This window comes from Rhinolophus hipposideros (assembly GCF_964194185.1).
Source record: "Rhinolophus hipposideros genome assembly, chromosome: 16".
NCBI lineage: Eukaryota > Metazoa > Chordata > Mammalia > Chiroptera > Rhinolophidae > Rhinolophus > Rhinolophus hipposideros.
Genome location: NC_138062.1, coordinates 5,486,215 through 5,507,218, shown reverse-complemented (window position 1 = coordinate 5,507,218; position 21,004 = coordinate 5,486,215). Strand labels below are relative to the sequence as shown.

The 21,004-nt window shown below is 37.8% G+C and overlaps 1 protein-coding gene across 5 annotated transcripts in view; it reads right to left on the bottom strand.

The window, feature by feature from the left end:
- The window catches only part of AFG2A (AFG2 AAA ATPase homolog A), a 241,180-nt gene that overhangs the window by 154,561 nt on the left and 65,615 nt on the right, over positions 1–21,004 (bottom strand). For all 5 annotated transcript variants that reach the window (XM_081077501.1, XM_081077503.1, XM_081077504.1 and 2 more), the window contains 3 exons: positions 13,876–13,929; positions 12,075–12,154; positions 226–352 (listed from right to left, as the gene is read on the bottom strand). In XM_081077501.1, coding sequence (XP_080933627.1) covers positions 226–352; positions 12,075–12,154; positions 13,876–13,929 — 261 coding nt within the window. The remainder of the gene's footprint in view (positions 1–225; positions 353–12,074; positions 12,155–13,875; positions 13,930–21,004) is intronic.

Here is a 21,004-nt window from a genome sequence, read left to right as displayed (position 1 = left end):
AATTACCCATTAAGTTACGCAGAAATTAGACACTTAAGTCAGCTGACGCCATTATTAAACTATGACCTGGGGGAAAAGTGGTAGCAATAGCTTTAGTTTAAAATCTTTCAGTATCCTCTAAATGAAACACTGATTAGAAAGTAATTTGACATTAAAAAAACAACACTAATATGATCAAAGGACCAGTTCTTGATTTTACAACACCCACACTGCCTTCTTTCTTACCTTGTCTATCCTATCTGGGCGGTTAGTAGCTGCCAAAATTGTCACGTCCTTCAACTGTTCAATGCCATCCATTTCTGTTAGGAGCTGAGCCAAAACACGATCGGCTACATTCCCAGCATCTGAAGAACTGATTTTTAAAAATACAGTTTTAAAAATGTGTTTCTCTATCCCCAAATACTCTGTTATTTTAAAATTATCATACATTCTATAACAACAAAAATTATGTGTTTCAAATATAAAATGCTTCAGAATGTATTACTTGCTAAATTATTATATCCAAAAAATAACTATATTCAAATTACTTCTTTTCCTCCATCATCAACCCTGTTCATTTTCTCTCCAATAATGAAATGCTGGGCAAGTGTCACATATAAAAGATCCAGGAAGAAAGAAGATGACTTAAAAAGAAGTTGATATATTGGAGACATATAAGGAGATACAACCCACAGGGCTGATACACAATATCTCCATGAGTTGCTGGCAGAAGAGGACTTCAACCACACACACGCTGCCTTTGAAGTGCCTGTGGGACAACTGGGGATTTAGACATAAAAGAAAAAGGTCTGCTTTATCTCTTGAAGTCTTTGCCGTAAAGATGGTACCTGGAGAGGAAGACGTAGGAAAAATCACCCAGGAAGTGTACAGCGAGGGAAGAAAAACAAATCAGTTAACAAACAGAATATTAACACCAATATTTTAGAAGGGGTGCGTACAGTTAGCTCGTTAACGGTGTCAAATACTGCTGAGTCAAGTAAAGGAATGAAGACTGCTGACTGACTGGTAAATTCGTCTAATTTTTGTGCCTTAGGTCCTATTTTGCCTTTTCTTTCTCTACTTGACAAGCCCAATGCGAACTTCTTTTAAAATGAATTATCATGATTAGGAAATCTATACACAGTACGTCCCCACTTAATGTCACTGGTAGGTTCTGCAACTTTAAGGAGAAGGATGTATAATGAAGCCAATTTTACCATAGGCTAATTAATATAAACAAGAGTTTTAAGTTCCTATGGCGTCTCAACATTATAATGAAACGACACAGAACTAAATTACGAGGACCTGCTGCATCTGGGGAGAAGCTGGTTTTCCTTGGTGAGAAAGAAGTCGTGAGTATAACCACCTACAAGTAAATGAGCTTGGGACAGAGGAAGCAGATAAGAGATGATTTCTCTTTTAATTTCCCCCCTTTTTATAAAGTTCAGGAATAGTATGAATTGTATTTTCGTCAAATAAATACCTTGAAGATAGTAACATTATGGGAGAAGTAAAATAATTACCGTTCTGGCTCTCGGATAGACATTTCTTTAAAATAAAATTTTAAAGGAGAGACAAGTTTGTATTTCAAAAAATTCCAAGCATGAGAATACTTAAACAAGTTTTAATTCATGAAAGATAAAATCACATGGAATATGAGTTTTGTCAATATTGTTTTAAAAGGTAAAATTCTATTATAAAGAAATAGCTTGTGAATTACAAAAACACTAAAATTATTAACATTTCTTTTTAAAGGGAAAGAGGAAGAAAGGAAAAGGACATTGGCTGGGAAATGGTAACCAGATTTTTTTCTTTTTAACCTTAACACAAATAGTGTAGGGACCCATATATTTAATATTATTTTAAAAATCTAAATATAAACCTTTTATACGACTATCACTCCAAAAATCTGTTGATATTACAGCTATAAATTTATCTACAGAACATATCTCCCTTAGAAAGAAGTTAGTTCTTCCACAAATAAATGCATTCTTTTAAATAAATCATTTCCAATACCACCAAACTCTTAAATGAAGAACATAATTCATGTTAGAGTTTTTTTTTAAAGAAAACAATTCTAGAGAAAGGTAGAATTATACCATATTCCACATGCTGCATTTTCCTGTCAACATTCTGCATGCTTAAAATCTCATCTACGTTTATCCAGCTGACCATAACATCTTGATAATTAAATATCGAAGTATGTCAAAATTAGAGATTTTTTAGATTCCTTGCTCACCTGGTTGGGCTGAATGAAAAATAATCTCTTCAACAAGATCTTTTCTGATTCCCATAAACAGAGTTAAACTCCTCTGTTTCTGATAAACCATGTGATTGTAGCGTTATTTAAAACTCAGTATACATTCTGTTTACACAGGCAGGTTATCTGTGCCTCTCTTAGAGTCTCAAGCAAATGGCGAATTCTGCTCTCTCACAGAATGCTGTGAGGGGAAAACCTTTGTAAGTAGTTATACAAATACCTACTGTTCATTGACCATCTACCTCCCAGACACTGCACTGTATTAGTAGACGACATGTTTGACTTTTCTGTGCTAGGCATCGGTGTATTAACTCATTCATCGCAGTAACAGCACTGTGACGTAGATACCACTTGTCGTCTCATTTTATAGATAAGGAAACTGAGGCACTTGCCCAAGATGTCCCAGCAAATGGCAGACGCAGGATTTGAATCCACATCTACTTGACTTCAGCATCTATATTCTTTCCATAATACATAAATAAATCTAAAGAATTTTATAAACCAAATACACTAATGTTCCAGAGTAAAGTGAAATGTCTAAGCGTATGATGGTCACCTTTCAGCACTCAGAGGACTGTGGCCGGGGGTGGGTGAGGGGTATTATAGTTGAAAGGAAACAACTGATTTTCAGGCTTACCACTACATGATAAACTATGCTGTCAATATCTGATCCATATTCGGGCTGAACCTAACAGTAAATAAGCTATTTTAGATTAACAAGATGCCCCGTTAAAAGTAGACAGACAGACACACCAGCTACACAGTTCCAGGGTTGTGTAAGCAGCATGTGCCCTGCACAACTGCAGCTTTGTATAAACTGGTAACACAGGGAATGACATAAATGTATTTTCCCATTTTGCCGTGATTTCCCAGTAAAAATTCCAAGCTAACATAGGCAATATTCATTATATTTGTATAGTTCTAACTCAAACACAGTGTTAGAGAAACAAGTGATTCTTAAACTCATAGCTCAACTGACACTCTGCCAAAAGCAATTTTTTTCGCAATCCTGGGACTTCCCCACACTGTTGTCACAAACATAATCCAACATAAGAAATAATAAAAAATGAACACATGTCAGTTCAAACTTATTTAGACAACATCTGTCTAAAAATTGAAGCAGAGAAAATGCTTCTAAATATGTATCGTTTTCCTAGTGCCAGAGACCTAGAAATGGTGACACAGAAATCTAAAATCCTGTAGTAATTATAATGAATTATTATGCAATATGCAGTTTTTAAAATCATGCCAGTAAAACTTTCATTGATTAGTACTTCTTGGGAAGGTTGCTTTGAATTTGGGAAAGAACTTCGATATATTCGATAAGCTTGGGTTCAAATGCCAGCTTTACCACTTAAGTTTTTGTGTGATCTTGTGGAAGTTACTTAACCTCCTTGGGCTGCAGTTTTCTCAATCAAAACAAGGGAAGGTGTATCTTTTTCAAAATTAAATAAAACATATAAAGGATCTAACACAAGACTTAGCACAAATGAAATGTCAATAGATAGCAGTTATATGTATTATTTTTATTATTACAGTTTCACCATTATAACTAACTGGCTCAATGAAGCTATCTTTAACCTTTTAAAGTTACCTTAACAAATTAAACTAACAAAGTGGTATCTGGCACGTAAATGTTTACTGAAATAAAGCACAAACATTACATATGGTAGAAGATTTCCTGAAGCTACGATAGCACAAGTCAGCAGATACACCCAGATTTCATATGGCCAGTTCCTACTTCTTAGCCTTACTTACAACATGGTAGAAATTTTGCCATGGAAACCACCAACCTAATACTAAGATAAGCACTGCTCCTGGAAGCTCTTCCTAACTATTAGGCATGCTCCAAACAGTGAGCCTGACTAGTTTATTGATTAATAAACTACTAACAGACTGTTTCTACAAGATGTATTAGGAGGACATTGCTATACATTGGTAACAAAAGTTCTTTACATTTTTATCATAACTGCATATTAGCTGTTCTAACGTAATTACAGCTTGGAACCCTCAATGAATTATTTACTTAAAATAGCTAAAACTTCCAGATAAGGGTTATTTTTATACCTCTCAAATATTTATATTTTTAAAAACGATTTAAACAAATGGAAAACCTTCTAAAAGAGATAAAACAGAATACTTTTCATTAAGATACTGTAAGATTGTGTGTTCAGAGGCAGAAATGCTGGGCTCAAGAAACAGACTAATGAAAAGAAAATCTCCAGTTCTTTGGTTTCTTAGCTCTATGCCGAAAGAAGTTCTCTTCATCTTTTTTCTACCTTCTTTTTTGTGTCTCCTAAATGAACGTGGCTTTTCTTGGTGCGGGGGAGGGGAGGGACAGAGACTCAGGGTCTGCATTTGTGTGCTCTAAGTGTGGCTATAGAGACACAGGATTTGGAACTCAGGGACTTGGGGCTTGCTTACTTGAGGGCGATTTCCCTACAATAAAACTAGTGCCTATATGGCCTTCTGGGCAGAGGGTTAACATGGCGACCTTTCTACAAAATTCATTAGTATACCAGGGGCAGCAACAGTCTTTTTCACATTTCCTCACCGACCTAAAAAGTATGGCCTTCGTTACTGTGGCTATCCTTTGTTGCCTGACGATTGTGGCTGTCAGCTACATTAAAAAGAATATCTATCATTTCTGCATCCTGAGCACAACTGACAAGACTCTTGTGAGTCCAGATCCACTTTTAGAGTTAGTGTGTGCCAAAACTAATTGAGATGCTTACCGTTTGGAACTCTTTACGACATTTAAAAATGTATGCTAGAAAAAAAATTAAAAATTTAAATTGGATACATGTGATGGCCTATATCTAGAATTCATTTTTGAAAAAGCATTGCTTAGTACTTCATTAATTCTTTTCAAAGCTCTTTGACAGGTGAATGTATTCCAAAGCTCACAAATGCTTCTTTATAATGATGATGATTCTTCTATGAACATAAATGCAGGTCACAAGATTCCAAAAGACCATCTTATTTAATTAAAAAAGAAATTGGTTCACAAATGACACCAGAACATGGTAATGTCAGATTCCGATGAGTGACACTAATCTCTAGTTTCTCTGAGCCTTCATTCCCTTATTTGAAAAATAAATGTCTGGGTGCTTCTTGGCTGGACAGCTGAGATAAGAGGGTGGAGACATTATTGACCCCTGAAGATTTCATAGTTATTGGCATGTATGAATGAGGGAGTTGAATTACATAATGCATAACACCGGGCGTGTCAAAAAATTAATTACATATGACTTGTATTCATCTTCTGTTATTGGTATATATTGAGTATTACAATTTTAATACAGTTTTTTCCTTTCTTAAAATGTGTATACATTTTTGTGGCCCCCTCTGTATATGGGCCCTTCTAGCTTTCAAATTCTGTGATTCTGTGATGGCATTATGTATCACCTAAGTAAAGCTATTTACTCATTATTTTTAATTAAAATATTTGTATTCAGAAACTTATTGACACCTCTAACCGGGCACTTCTAAACAGAAAGAGGTGAACTCATACTTGTCCAATTTCCTATTTACTGTGGGAGGAAATAGTGGCTGTAAATAACGTGGAAGATTAGGGGAAGGGAATTCTTTGGATTCTCATTACCCATGCTGCCTTGCCCTTTATTTCCAGAGATCATTGAGAACTAGCTGGAGAATAGCACAGTGAAAATGTTTTATGGGCTGAGAAATATTCTTGGCTGAATTTCAAAGCTGCAGTAGGAAACAAAAATCATAAAACTGACATTCTAGGAAATCCAAACCAACTCCCAGAAAAAGTTTAAAAACAAATGTGTAATCACTAACATAATGAAACGGTTTTATAAAACTTTATTATCTGCTAGAGATAGGAACATGACAATGGGAAAAAATGTTCAACTGTAGAAAATACTGAAGCTGGACTTTCCCAAAACATTAATTGACTTTTCCCTTAAGAGTTCAAGCCCCCTTTCCAAATTATTCATATTCAAAAGTTATATGGTACCCTGGACAGAAGGGACTTTATGACATCTTAAAATGGGTCAGTAAACTACAGCCACAGACCAAATCTGGCCAGCCAACTGTTTTTTTACTTGATTACATACTTGCTATGGCTGCTTTCACACTAAAGCAGCAGAGATGAACAGCTTCAATAGACTGTATGGCCCCCAAAATGTACTAACTGGCTTGTTAGAGAAAAAGTGTGCCAACCTCTATCTTAAAGAAATCTCACAGCCATGATGATTAGCACACTGATTTTATTTTTCAATACTAAACATTTCACAAAAATGGTATATTTCCTTTTCATTCCCTCCAATAAAATAAAATGTGCCATCAACCCTTTCATATGATTTCTAAATTATAAACTAATATCTCAAGTATCCAATTTAAACTTTTTTCTAGTATACATTTTAAGATGTCATAAAGAGTTCCAAATGATAGGCATCTGAATTTGTTTCAGGCTTGGAAGAGACCTAGAAAAGACCAAAAGAAGGCTAGCCAAACAAATACTAGTCTGAACACAAGCCTTACCTGTGATCATTCTTTTGGGGCACGCAAAATGCAAACAAATTTTTGTTTTAAAGGCAACACAGCTACTATAAGAGAAACTACCTGTCTTACACAAAAGAATCCCCAGCTCCTAGTAAAATGCTGCAAGAGGCCAGGCCGTCTCTAAGGGAAGTCGGAACTTTGATCTACATGCTAGAGTACTTAACACAGACAAAACACAACACACCAAATATTCACAGAACTCCGCTATACGTTATGAAACTAGTAAAATGAAAAATCTGTTACACACTTTCCACTTTTCTTTTGCTCTGTTTTCCTCAGTATTTCCGTTTAACATTAAAAGTTTACCAATGTGAAAACTATATCCGAGGTGATTAAGTATAAATTAGAAAAAACTTCATGAAAGCAAATCGGCATTGCACTGAGCACCTTGAAACAGATATATAACAGTGGTTAAAAGTACTTAGTAAGTGGCTATTGTCAGTTTCTTAAACATAAAATATTCTTTAAATAATTAAGAGAATTTTCACCCTGACATAAACTCACTTTTTCTATCCCAAATCTGGATAGCGTAAGAGGGAGTTCAAAGAGCACTAAATCAGAAGACAGATGAGTTCTAGTCTTGTTGAGACCACAAGGAGTTAGGTGCCCCTTCTCCTAAATTCTAGGGGCTTCTGTTCCTTCTGAAGAATAAAAAGTTGTACTAGATGACTTCTAAGAATTTTTCCAGCTATAAAATTTTATGGTTTTATGAAATTTTAAAAACCACCATAAAAAGTCACATTAAAACAATTTAGAAACCCCCCTGAAAGTGTCACTGAGAGAAATGATGCCTACAAAAATTTCTTCTGCAATGCTTAGTTTCATGAATCTACGGAATTTACCTGAAATCTGAATATGCTGCAAGAGAGGCTACCCCATTTCCTGATCATTATTTTACAACTCTTTGCAGAGCTCTTTGCAGAATGCTGCTAAGCCTGGAATCCTCATTTTCAACGACAGCTGGCTCAGACCGTCTTACTGTTTTCCCCAGCCACTCCAAGCAGAAATCAATTCTGGACTATTAAGTGCAGAAACAGCCATACAAGACAGCAATTATTAACATCACAGATTCTCCAATGCCACACAGAAGATATCATTCAATCAGTCAGCTTTTAACTGAGCCCTGAATTTTTTTCATTTTTCCATATATTTAATCATCGTCTTTACATTTTAGTCATAAAGCAACATCCCAAACATTTTTTATATAAGAGCATCAGCTTTACAAAACAGAAGAGACCATCATCTCTTACTCCCCAACAACAGTCTTTCTTCTATTTCTAAAATACAAACGTTATTGATATTTAAAATTTTTGAAATCAGGGTATCTCTTCGAGTTGGTCATTTCTCAGCACCATCTCATAGTTTAAAGCTTCTTTTTTCTTCAGTAATAGTGCATAAAATAATGACATGTCTCACAACTGACTGTATCTTAGACTGATGAAATACCATAGTGCTGGTCACATGTAGAATACTTTTTCTAATTTCCCAAATGCTTCAGGTTCCTCCACTAGAATATAAACTGTTGGGGCAGGATTCATTTCTAGCTCGCGCACTATATTTCTATCTATATAATAATGATTATTATAAGAATATCTGTGCAGAGATTATAAGGAACACTGAAGTTTTTTAAGCGGTTACGAATGCCAGGTACTATGTGAAACACTTTACACGTATTTAATTCCAACAACGTAATATTTGTTACTATTATCTCCATTTTGCAAATGAGGAAACTGAGGCTTAAAGGGGAAAGGAAATTCCCTACGTCCTGTTCATGGTTTCATTCATTAACAAATACATGAACGCTTGCAAAGGAGTTTTACAACAGCTCAGTTGGACAGATGGGGCCATTACTACTGTAAGTCACAGAGAAAATGCACAATAAATACAAGCTTGAAAGGTTAGCTGGTTCACTATTTAGTCCTGGAATCTGAAATCTGGTGTGGAAGTTGTGTCAAAAACTTGTGTCAAGAATCTATCTGCTGCGGAGTCTAAATACCTGAATTCAAACCCCATCTCGGCTACTATGACACATGACCCGAGTGAGGTATTTGCACATCTGTCTGATGACGCTGTCTCACCCGTGAAATGGAGATGAGATGAGGACCTACCCCTCCTGGGGCTACTGTGATGATTAGACTACAAAAGGCCACAACACGGTGACTGATGTCCAAACCAAAGGAATCCTGTTATTTGGAAGACATTAGGCTGGTGCAAAAGTAATTGTGGTTCAAAAGGTTAAAAATGATTGCAAAAACAGCAGTTACTCTTGCACCGACCTAATAATTAAGTCAACAAAATAGGCCTCCCCAGCTAGAGACTCTAAGTTCCAGGGACAGGCTCCCAGTTCTGAATCTCCTCTAAGTCTGCTTGAAGTTTGGCACTAGCAGGCAATCAGTGTCAGCTGACCAGAACGCTTCCGGATCCCTGACCACCTGGGATGTCCTATCAGCTCCCAGCAGACAGAGGGAGCTGCTCTAGGAATCTCCAGGTTGCTAAGTGGCCATTTCCTCAGTCACAGGAGGTGGGGCCAAGAGAAGACACTAGATAGGGACACGCCCTCGCCTCTCCACTTCGGGGGACATGGCTATTGCCTACTACAAGGTGGACTGATGAATTACAGCTCTGTTTCCTCTCCCCTCCCCACCATAAACCGTGAAAAAGGGAAGATTTCAGCGAGCTGGGAGGTGGGGCAGAGTACAGGAGCCCACTGTCCAGGGTATAATATCATAATTTGCATTAATGCAGGGCCTTTGAGTGAGTTTTTTCTTTACCTGTAAAGCACAAGTTTCTAGTACATAATAAGCACTAAATGACTGTTATCTAATATTATTAGCCCAGTATAATTCAAATCCCTTCCTAACCTCAGTGCCTTACTTCCTCCCATATTACCTATTTTCCAAGCACTTGCAATTTTCCCAAATGTTAGAGATCACTGAAGCACTTTGCAAAGGGAATCTTACGTTTCCTCCAACTCACAATGCAAAATAAGACCAAAAAAAATCTTATTCGGAATACCCATAATTTAAATGGGCATGCAGATAAAGAGAAGTAAATTCAAGTCCCAAAGAAATTGAAATAGGGCGGGAAGGAGGAGAAAATAGTGGTTGTAATTAGACACTTTTATAAGCATGAGAAAATCTCCTTTTCTGAAAGCACGAATATTTCCAAAGCTAAGCAAATATTAATAGTTGTCTCTGCTCTATTTACAACGTGCCGCATGCAGCCCTCCACTGGGGGGTTACTCAAATGGCTCATTTGAGTAATTTCAAATAGTCAAAATAATTGATTTAACATGCACAGGATGGTAAGGACTAGTTCATACTATAATTCTCTGCTCAATTTGTTTGACATCTTAAGTTTGGAATGTAAACCTTGATAAGACGAAACAGTCTTCTTACGCACTGTCATTTTTGGACTCAAGTGGGTTTGATCCAAATATTAGCGTAGAAAACAGCTAATAACTATGAACAAATGAAAGCAGTGATTCTTCTATAGCCCAGTACTATGTAGAAAATGCCTCCTAGTTTATGGAACTTTTTTTATTTTTCTATGTTTTCTATTTCTTTAAGAATGCATAAAATTGGTTTACTATCTTGGGAATTTTACTTTTGGTATCTATCAATAACTGATTTTTTCAATTTCTAGAAATAATGTTTAATTTAAATAGCTGAAGAACAAAAATATACATGTGGAGGTTCTGTTTGTTCTAGTTTTCAGGTAACAGCAATCTACTTAGATGACAGTCACCTCCTAGGCAATGCTGGCCCATCACACAATTAGAAAACAACCTGCAAATAGAGGATCACTCTGGGATGCCTATGGCTATAAAAAACACACTACATAAGACTCAGTGCAACTGAAGTACAACCCAAACTCTCTCCTTCGGACCAGTAAAATCACATTTGCTCACCAGTCTCATCTTTGTTTTCTGAACCGTCAACTAGCTTAACCGAAATTTTTCTATGCAAAGGCAGCTGCATAGAATTTATTTGTACTTTATTTGAAGGAGTCACTGAAGGATGGAGGTACACAACACAGAAACAGATGAAGAAGAGCACTAAAGGAAATGATGCCTCGAGGCTGCAAATCATTAGCATCTCTGATACATTTGCAAATTCCCACTGAGCCAAATTTGCCTGCGAAAACAGGATATTTCCACCAAGTGCCTTGTCTGGTTTCTCACACCATTTTATTTCAAAAGCATTTTATGAGAACTCTGCTATACATTGTACCTCCCATCTGGTTCATATTTAACAAAGTATCCCCACCCTTTTCCTTTTTAAGCTCCAAAAACAGATGTCCCTGATGTCACATAAAACTGCAGGTCACACTATTTCAGCTAACTTCTCTGGCTTCCTTTTCTTCTCTTGGAGTTCAGGTGAACTTGAGCTATTTGTAACCTTTTGCGCCATCTCACTACAGAAGTAATAAAAGGGCCCAAGTACCTCAACTCATAATATAAATAAAATAAAAAGACTGGTAGGTATTTAAGGATATCGAACAGCTTCCACTCTTGTCCAACAAGACAGCTCTACCCAGGAAGAAAGAGAGCAGCAATGCCTCTTGTGGAATTTAATACTGGGACTTCCAGGGTGCCCTCTGCCATCATTGTAATTACCATCAGCAAGCTTTTATAACCACTGTGTACATCAGGAAGCTACGCACAAAGGACACAAATCAACATTCTTCAACACGAAGGGCTTGCAGTACATATTCCTCAACAGGCCTCTAAACATTTATAGAGAAAAAAATCATACTTGTAGTAAACAGCTCTAAGATATATACATTTGAAATGATATTATAAATAATTCTCTTTATTGCCTGAGATTCAGAAACAAAAGTATTTATATCAATTTGTATCTACTGTACCTAATTATATTTTAGGAAACATGATTTAATCCAGAGAATACCAAACTCTGTGTAACATTTTTTTTCATAAATGGGTTCTACTGAATCATATAATTATGCATAAATGAGCTGTTTATAGTTTTAGTCATGTATTTATAAAAACTCAAATTTTGACAAGCAGTGCTAGGGGTCTCTGTAGAGAGACTATAAAAATAAACTAAAATGCCCCTACTGAATATCAGTGCTTTTTTAAAAAAAAATTTATACATGAAAGTATTAAAAAGTAATAATGTGAAATAATTTAATGGATATAAGACAAAAAAAAGGCATGAATTGAAAAATGTTTTCTTTTAGGCCAAATGTATTAATAAATAAAATTTGCATAAGCAATTCTATTTCCACTGTCACACTGAATTACAATGCTATTCACAGCAGTCTTATTATGTATATTGCTTACCTGCCCCTCTGAACCGCTAAGGCATCCAGTTCATCAAAGAAAATAACAGAAGGAGCCACGGCCCTTGCTTTTCGGAAGACCTGGCAGAAAGAGCACCACATTAGCTAAAGGTCAGCAAACTCCAAAACACTCTAGCTGGTTTCCGTTTGAAAACTGTATTTAGAGCTAAATGTATTATGTACAAGCCAGCCAGCCCAATCATTTTGCACACAACCTACAAGAGGTGTGTACACTCTATAAGGATGTCAAAGCATCTTCTTTCACCGGGCTTACGTTCAGAGACAAGACAACAACACAATCACAGAGGCGTGTAGGAGGCAACCTGGCTAAGCAACGAATCTCAGCTCCTAAGCCAGCTCCACCACTCAAGAGGCTGCGTGACCTGCAGCCAACAGGTAACTTTCCTTGTCTAAACTTTAATTTCCTCATCTATCAAAAGAGATAATGATAAGGGCCAGCCTCAGAAGATTATCTTAAGAACTGAATAAAAAAAGAATGCAAAGCATTTAGCTCAATGCCTAAAACATAGTAAGAGCTCAGTAAATGATAGGTATTACCATGAACACATGTTTAAAAGAAAAACCATCAATGTATAAAATCAGCCATAGCTTAGCGGATCAAATACCCATAAATTCAAAAGCCACATGCCTTGCTCATTTTTCTGAAGACTGTATGGGAATAATAGTTGGTGCAATGCCAGGACAAGAAAAATGCCCAAAATTTGGAAGACCATATAGACTGGTCAGATCAGAAGTCCATCAGACTATCAACATGAGACACTGGCAAGATGGCAGCTACGGGGGTGGCATGTGAAAATGAGCTAGAAAAAGTCAGCACAGGCACAAAGAAATCCAAACGTGTGTTACCTGTAGCCATTTTCTTGTCACAAGTATGACCATAAAAATAGAAAACTGTTACCAAAACATTAATATAAAAAAAATCACCTTTTTCATATTTTGATCAATGATGGTGTTGTCATTATCAGTTAATGTTTTATACAATTGCCACCATCTACATTTTAAAGAGGAAAAAAGACAAAAGGTAATGAGGTTTTCTCTAATAAACAAGAAAGCATTCCAATCTCTAATACTACTCGTGTATTTCACAGATGGAGACCATCCATTCCACTGCTATCTGTGTGCTCCTGTCCTCCTTAACTCTGTAAGGACACAGGGGGCCCGTGTGACGCAGGCCAGCTCTGTGAGGACACGACCTATGTGACACAGGCCAGCCTCTGTCTAGGAAAGCCAAGGCTTGTGCTCCAATTGCGGTGGTCACCCGACTCCAGTGCTTGTTATACATGAATTTACCATGTGTAGCTTCCGCAATATGGAGTGGCCTGTCAATCACACACAGGTTTTAAAACTTAGGAGAGGAGGGGATGCCTTGTCTAAATCACCAGGCAAAGGTAAAATAAATAAGACAAAGAAAGTACAATGGAGTTTTTATACACTAAGCTTATTCGATTTAGAGGACTACCCAGTTTAAAGGATTTAAACCTCATTCAGAGATCATGCAATCTTTGCAAGTACAGACATATCCTTTTGTCTTTTTTTAATGAAATGCTGATACTTGTTTTAAAAAATATTTGGTAAAACTTAGGGCTGGTAACATTAAAATGTTTGAAAACAGAAACAAAGTAATGTAGATGATCAAAACTGCATTTTAAAGCAACAAAATATACCACTAGAATTTAGATTTGGAAATTTCAAAATCTGTATCCCAAAACAAAATGGAAACCATCCAAAGGACAGATGTGTGGTTCTCCAGCAGGGTTCCATTTTAAGGATAGTGTTCTTACCTCTCTAACCGCTCTTTCAGATTCACCAACATATTTATTCATTAATTCAGGCCCCTGCATGAAAAGAAAACTGTTCAGTTCTTTATAAATGCAACTACATGTCTTTCAATGTAAAACATATACATAAAAGAAGAAAAAATAAACAAATGTCTGCTTCTAGTTAAATTAGTTCCTTAGCATTTTCCTTTAGCTTATTTTCACTGGTGTTATTTGTGTTTCAAAAATTAAAGCCACTCTAAGTTCCCCAAACTAGACATCAATACAAAGGAAAGGCTGTGATCATGTCTTGTTCATCATCCGTCTCCCCACCTGCACACATTTTATGTATCAGTCACGGTGCTAGGCACTAAGAGATGGACCGGTCTCATCTGGAAGACCAGCAAGGGCAACACCCGTGGATTCCCAGGCCGAACCAGTGGCTGGTCTCAGGGGACCCACTTGTCAGGCTGTGAACTCCACAGATCAATAGCTCCCTCTGACAAGAAGCAAGACCTCAGGCTACTCTTTTTACGACTCCATGAGAACCCCTGAAAACGGAATGGGGATCATGGAATCCATGATGATCTTATTTCCCCAAGTGTTGCTGATATAAATGCTGCCCTAAAGCTCTCTGCCCTCACTTAACATGGCCAGGTAGACACCACTGTATACATCTGCAGGGCCTTCTGCCCTCACCTGACGTGGCCTGTAGACACCACTGTATGCATCTGCAGGGCCGTCTGCCCTCACTTAACATGGCCAGGTAGACACCACTGTATACATCTGCAGGGCCTTCTGCCCTCACCTGACGTGGCCTGTAGACACCACTGTATGCATCTGCAGGGCCGTCTGCCCTCACTTAACATGGCCAGGTAGACACCACTGTATACATCTGCAGGGCCGTCTGCCCTCACCTGACGTGGCCTGTAGACACCACTGTATACATCTGCAGGGCCGTCTGCCCTCACCTGACGTGGCCTGTAGACACCACTGTATACATCTGCAGGGACAAACATGCTCTTCTTAGCCACTCTCCTGCCAGAGGAGATCACTCTCAGAGAACAAAGTTCAGGGCCACCACTGTGACAATGACAATAGCCCCTGTCACCCTCCAAAGTGTCTATGCACTCAGCCTGTCTGAATCTCCCTTAGGTATCTGCCACTCAGCACTTCATCCAGTAGATGGGGAGTCTCTTCTCCCTTCTTGCGTCCACATATTTTAGAAGAGGCACCAAAGATGAAAGGTGTGAACTTGTAGAAGACTGTTTTCAATTTTCAGTAACCAGCAATCAACAGGAGAATCCCTCCTGAATCCCAGTGGTACACTGCAAATCACGGATCCAAAGATGTACATTTTTTTTGACATTTAACATTTCTGAATTTTAACATTATTTCTTTTATAAATACCTAAATATCATATATTGTGTAAAAAACTGAAGGCTTTCTTTTTTACTGCACACCCATCTACCTTCTCATGTTACACATTCATCACGTCACAGGAAGTCATAGGATATTTGTAAAAACTCTGTTCCTGAGACCTACAACTATTCCCTTGAGATACTGGTACAAAATTTGTCCTACAATGCCACATGTCCTTCTCAGCTGTGGGAGCTTTCTCTCCATACCCCTTTCCTCCCAGCACCCAGTTTCTAGTGACACCCTTCCCAACACAACTCCAAACCCAACAGATGTGTGCTCGTGCGCGCGCGCGCACACACACACACACACACACACACACCTCACCTTATTTTGAACAAGAGTCATGCTCTATTCTATGCAAATCACCGGTCCAGACATTAGAGGATGTAATAGACACTGGCTTGAGTACTTCCTAAACAGTTTACATCAATTAAGACACCTGGCTGATTGAAGCACACGGGCAAACGCTAGCAGAACGTCAACTAATGCCACAAATTGGTATGGGCAATATTTAGCTTCATTTTACAAAGATAATTACCATTTTACAAAGATAATTACCCTGGAGTATGACTAGTGCTAGGAGAGAGACGTGCACAGGTGTCACTGAAACACAGAACACATGTCAGAGTCAAGGACGCTCCTGGAGAAAGTAACATATCAGGTGAGTCCTCAGCCTCCATCGATTTACTCTGTACCCTCAAAAACACGGAATATATCAAGAGCCAGGAAGAAATCAAAAAGGTCTCTGATGAGCCAAAATAGGTGGTACTATCAGCACTGGAACTGTGGAAGAGCTCTTAAGGTCTTTATTCAGAGTTGACTGACTGTGATTATGCACAAAACTAAGGAACTTGAGAAGAACTGGTACGAGGATTTAGACCAGGTGGAGCGTAAGATGTGAGAGGATGTGAGCATCGGTTAGGCCACTTCCGGTGGGAGGCAGCGGGCCTGTCAAATGCCAGTTTACATTTTATCTTGTAAGCAATAGGATGGGTCTTAGGGGAGTTAACTGACAATAGGAGCTTTATGGAAAGATGGTTGTAACCACAATATACAGGATTATTTGAAGGAACATGAGACCAGAAATAGAGACCAGTTATCAAATTCATAAAATAGGAAAGGTGAGAAATGAGGAGGATTCAGGTAAAACAACGGGAAGGAGATGAGAATATAGCAACAGAAACTATTTAAGAAGACAAAATCAACTGAATTTGCTGTGAGTAGCAAGATGTGAAAGTGAGAGAGAATAAAAGGTGTAGATACTTCATATTCGACTGAAGTTCATGAAGGAAAAAAGGATGCTCAATATATTCAGCATAGCGAATCTCAGAAACATACAGCTCATTAAAATGTTTCATCACAAAATGGTCAAAATGGAAAACTGTGTAATCACAAACATGAGGGCTCCCATTTATCGAACATTTACTACACACCACATGAACTGTTCCAAGGACTTTATATGTATTAATTCAGCTGTGAAAAATGCCAAGGTTCAGGATTACCATGACGACTTTCTATCTGTGAGTAAATTAAAGATCCATACAAAATCAAAGGCTGGAAAGGCCACCAACGTCTAGCACCTTAATCTTTTTACTGACATGTTTAGGCACTGAATCATTCTGTTTTTTCACTCAACGAATATTTATGAAGTGCCTACAACGAGTTTGCGGCTTCATAGGAGAGATTAAACATATTCTTAAATAAAAATATAGTGTGGAAAAAATCACGACTATAATGCAAATACCATGAAAAAAGCAAAAATAAAACAAAGATTCCTTCAGATAAAAGAATGAAGGAATACTGAACAGCAATGAGATCACAACTGTTACATCACTTGGAATGACTGAATCAGCGTGGCTGTTATTTCCTCAGGTGGCACTCAACAGCCGCTGCAGTCGCCCATGTGCACACAGAGTGGGAGGGAGGGCGAAGGCAGCTGTGCGCCCAGGAGTGTGGACCGCTCTGGGAAGGAGAAAGGCAGAACAAGTCCCGAGTCCTGGAGGAAGGAGGGGGTCTGTGCACCCAGCTACACGGGAAGGAGCCAATGAACTACAGCAGAGAAGCAGACGCTACCAGAAAGAAAATGGTTGGGGATAACAATGCAGAAAGGAAATTTCTGGAATAATATGGAGGTTATTGTCAGAAAAGGAATTCTCCTCCTCCTCCTTCTTCTTTACATCCCATTCAAAAGCAAAATTTATTCTTAATTAAAGGGTTAAATTAAAGCAAGCTGCAGGCTAGATTTGGCCCAAAGGCTTGTACAGCGGGTCCTCGAATAACGAATAACGTCATTTCATTCAATATCATTTTGTCATAACATTGATGAGATACCATAGAAATTTAACTTTTGTTTTATATCAGTTAGCTTATGGTATAACTGGTTTCGTTATACCTCATTTTACTTAAAGTCTCAGAATCTATCGATGATGTTAAATGAGGACTTAATAGCCTGCTGACCCCAATCCCATTAGTTTCATACAATTTGAAATAGTTCATTTCTGCCAACAAGATGATAAATCATCAAAAATATCAGTAACATGATTGCTGCCTGAAAAACGTGGACTTCAAAATATTAAGAAAATTGATCAAAACATTAAGGAAAAAAATAAATGACACTTAAAAAAGCAATTTCATTACCACGGGGATATGAAAGACAGTTTGGGGAATATAATCAATAATGCTGTAAAGATTTTGTAGGGTATCTAATGGATACTTGTCTTATTAGGGAGACCACTTCATGGACGGTGTAGATACCTGCCCACTGCAGTGTTCACCTGAAGCTAAATAATAATGTCAACTATAATTTAATACATATATGTAGTCACTGGATGTGGAGTACAGCATAGGGAATGGAGTCAGTGAAACTTTACGAACAGCTTTATACGATGTCAGAGGGGTAGTAGATTGGGGGAGGAGGATTATCACTTTGTGAGGGGTGCACATGACTATTATATTGTTTTGTACACCTGAAACTAATAATAATAAAAAAAGAAGTAAACAAAAACAAAAGCAATTTCAAAATACCTAGTGATGTTTAAGATGTTCATGCTGCATGAACAGAACTTGTACGTCTCGGTATAGATACCCTAGAGAAACTCACGTGCAAGGGTATTCATGAAGCACTGTTTGCAACAACAAAAATTAAACCTGTCAAAAAATTGAAAAATTCATTAACATAAAAATGAGTAAATAAACTGTAGTGTCCTCATAAAATGGAGAGCTATACTAGCAAAGTGTGAATGAAATGTTGGACTGAAAGTTTGGAAGCAGGGAGAAAAGTCAGAAAGCTGTTACATAGCCAAGCACACTGCTTTACACATTTATAACCAAGTCAGAAGAGAGTTATTCCTGTTTTGCCCAATTTGTAAAGGTCTTCCCCATTGATTATGAAGATCATTTTGTATGGTTTTACCCTTCGTGTTCATTCTCATGTCCTACGCATGCAAAACAAGGTCTGGCCATTCGTAATATATAATACAAAGTCAAATAAACAGAGCAGGTGCTATTCATTTACATACGATCAATGACACTTTCACGCAAAGGGAACTGGTGAAGAGTTCAGAAAGTTCACAATAAAACAAGAATCAGTGCCCACTCAATAAAGTAACCTTTTGATAATTAGGACAACAGGTTTTTGTTGGGGAGGCGGAAAAAGGGGGGAGCGTGAGGAAGGGGTAAAAATGTTTCTGCAGAATTTGATTCAGTTTAGGGTGATTAGGCAAATGTGGCATGACAATAATCAGAAAGGAAACTGCTGGTGTCCCTGCTCTTTTTATTGTAATTCTTTTCATACCAACTCTGTATTATTGTTATTGTTCTTATAGCAACTCTCCATAGAAGTCAAGGGCGTGACATAAAACAGCAATCCACTGAAGACATTTCTTTAAGCAGGCATATATATATTCAGGGTTTCCTAATTATCTGGCACAACGGAAGGAAAGCAGAGAATCTGGAGCAACGATTACTGCTCTCCATAGACTGTGTGTGGCTCTGAAAATGATGGCTTGAACATCAACTTGGAAAGTACAAGACTATGCTCATTTCAGGATCTCTGAGAATACAGGATCAATATTCTGCTACTGATAACAGAAAGATTAATGTCTTCAATGCCTGATGTTTAGGCAGACAAACGGTATTTTTTTTGAAAATGTGAAAACATGGCATATAGCTTCAACCAGTGAAGGGTCATTCATTCTATTACTGCATAGAGATTGGCTGGAGGAAATCTGTGGATAAGAAACAATGCTTTTTTCCCCCAAAAAACAAAAGAAATAGAAAAAACATCAAACAGATTTGAAAACCTAACCTAAGAATTTAGCGCTGTGAAGAAAATCTGGATTGGAATAGTTGAAGTATTGCTAACAAGCTAGAGAGGAAGGAACTGACTTCTGTAGGGTCCCTCGGACGTGCGATCCTGCATGGAATGACATACTGATTAACGGTGCCTAAATGCTACATGGGTCCAAAAGGCTGTAAGCAACATCATCACCAAGGAAGGTTACTCTGAGTTTGAAGTTCAAATTGCCAAAAATCACTGCATTTTGGTACAAAGAGCTGCAAAAGCTTAAATTCAGTTTCAAAGATATAGTCTACTACATTTCATTCTAACACGAACACAACACTTAAGGGACCCTAGGCTGTGCTTCTATAATTTTTTTCTTCATTTTAATTCAAACAGACATCCAATTCTGAAAAATACATAGAAAGCAGCAACCAGTGTCAACTAATTTATGAAAGTCTTGCTAAAGGCTTGGTATCTATTATCCCTATTTATTGCTTACAACAATCCTCTGAAGTAGATACTCTTACTATCATAACTTTATAGAAAAAAATTGAAGTGAAAAAGGTTCATTTGCACAAAGTCACATAGCTTAGTAAATGGCAGAACTGGGCTGTAAGTCTCTTAATTGTTCATTATACCTGACAATGATAGGATACGCCCCAAATGTTTAGCCACTAACAGGAACAAAGGATAAGCAACAGATCAGAAAATAAGCACCACGTGAGCTACTCACAGGTTATTATTTGTGAAAGGGCTACAGGAGTCATTGAGTCTAACCCACCTCACTGAGAGGAGAACCGGAGGAGAACAAAGAGCTAAGAAGCTGAGTGAAGTGCCAAAGGTCCTGGAAAGTTGAATGACAGAACTGATGGTAAGAATGCAGGATTTTGATTCCCAGACTACTACTTTTTCTAACAACTAGGATGTCCTCTGTTTTCCCAAGGAACTCATTCCCTTAAGATTTTATACAGTACCAGCAGTCCAAATGCAAAGGTATTTGTGGGCGCAGATCAAGTGGCAGGGGCAGAGGCTAATGCTCAGTAAACAGCTGTGAACATGGCTAATCGGAAGAGAAGAATGTTATTGATGCCCACTGTAAACGAGGCCGCTTACATCTAACTGAGGGTGGGGCACACGTCGGATGGTCTGTGAGTCCCACATTTGCTCGTAAGTTAGTTCACTCATTAAAGACTAATACACAGACCCCTCGAATAGATCAGGTTGATAAGACCGACGTGAGCTTATTTCTTTTCCAATTTTACTTACCAAATAACTATGGTATGGTAGTCTCGCCACATTTTACCTGCCTGGATAACACGTGCTTCCCTGATAAGGGTGATCGAGAAAAACTACCAAAAGGAAGCGAAGGACCATAAATTGGCTTGCTTGGGGGTAATGTGATTTTTCATGTTTCGATGGCAGAGATCAAGTGTTCAAGTTTGCAAAACA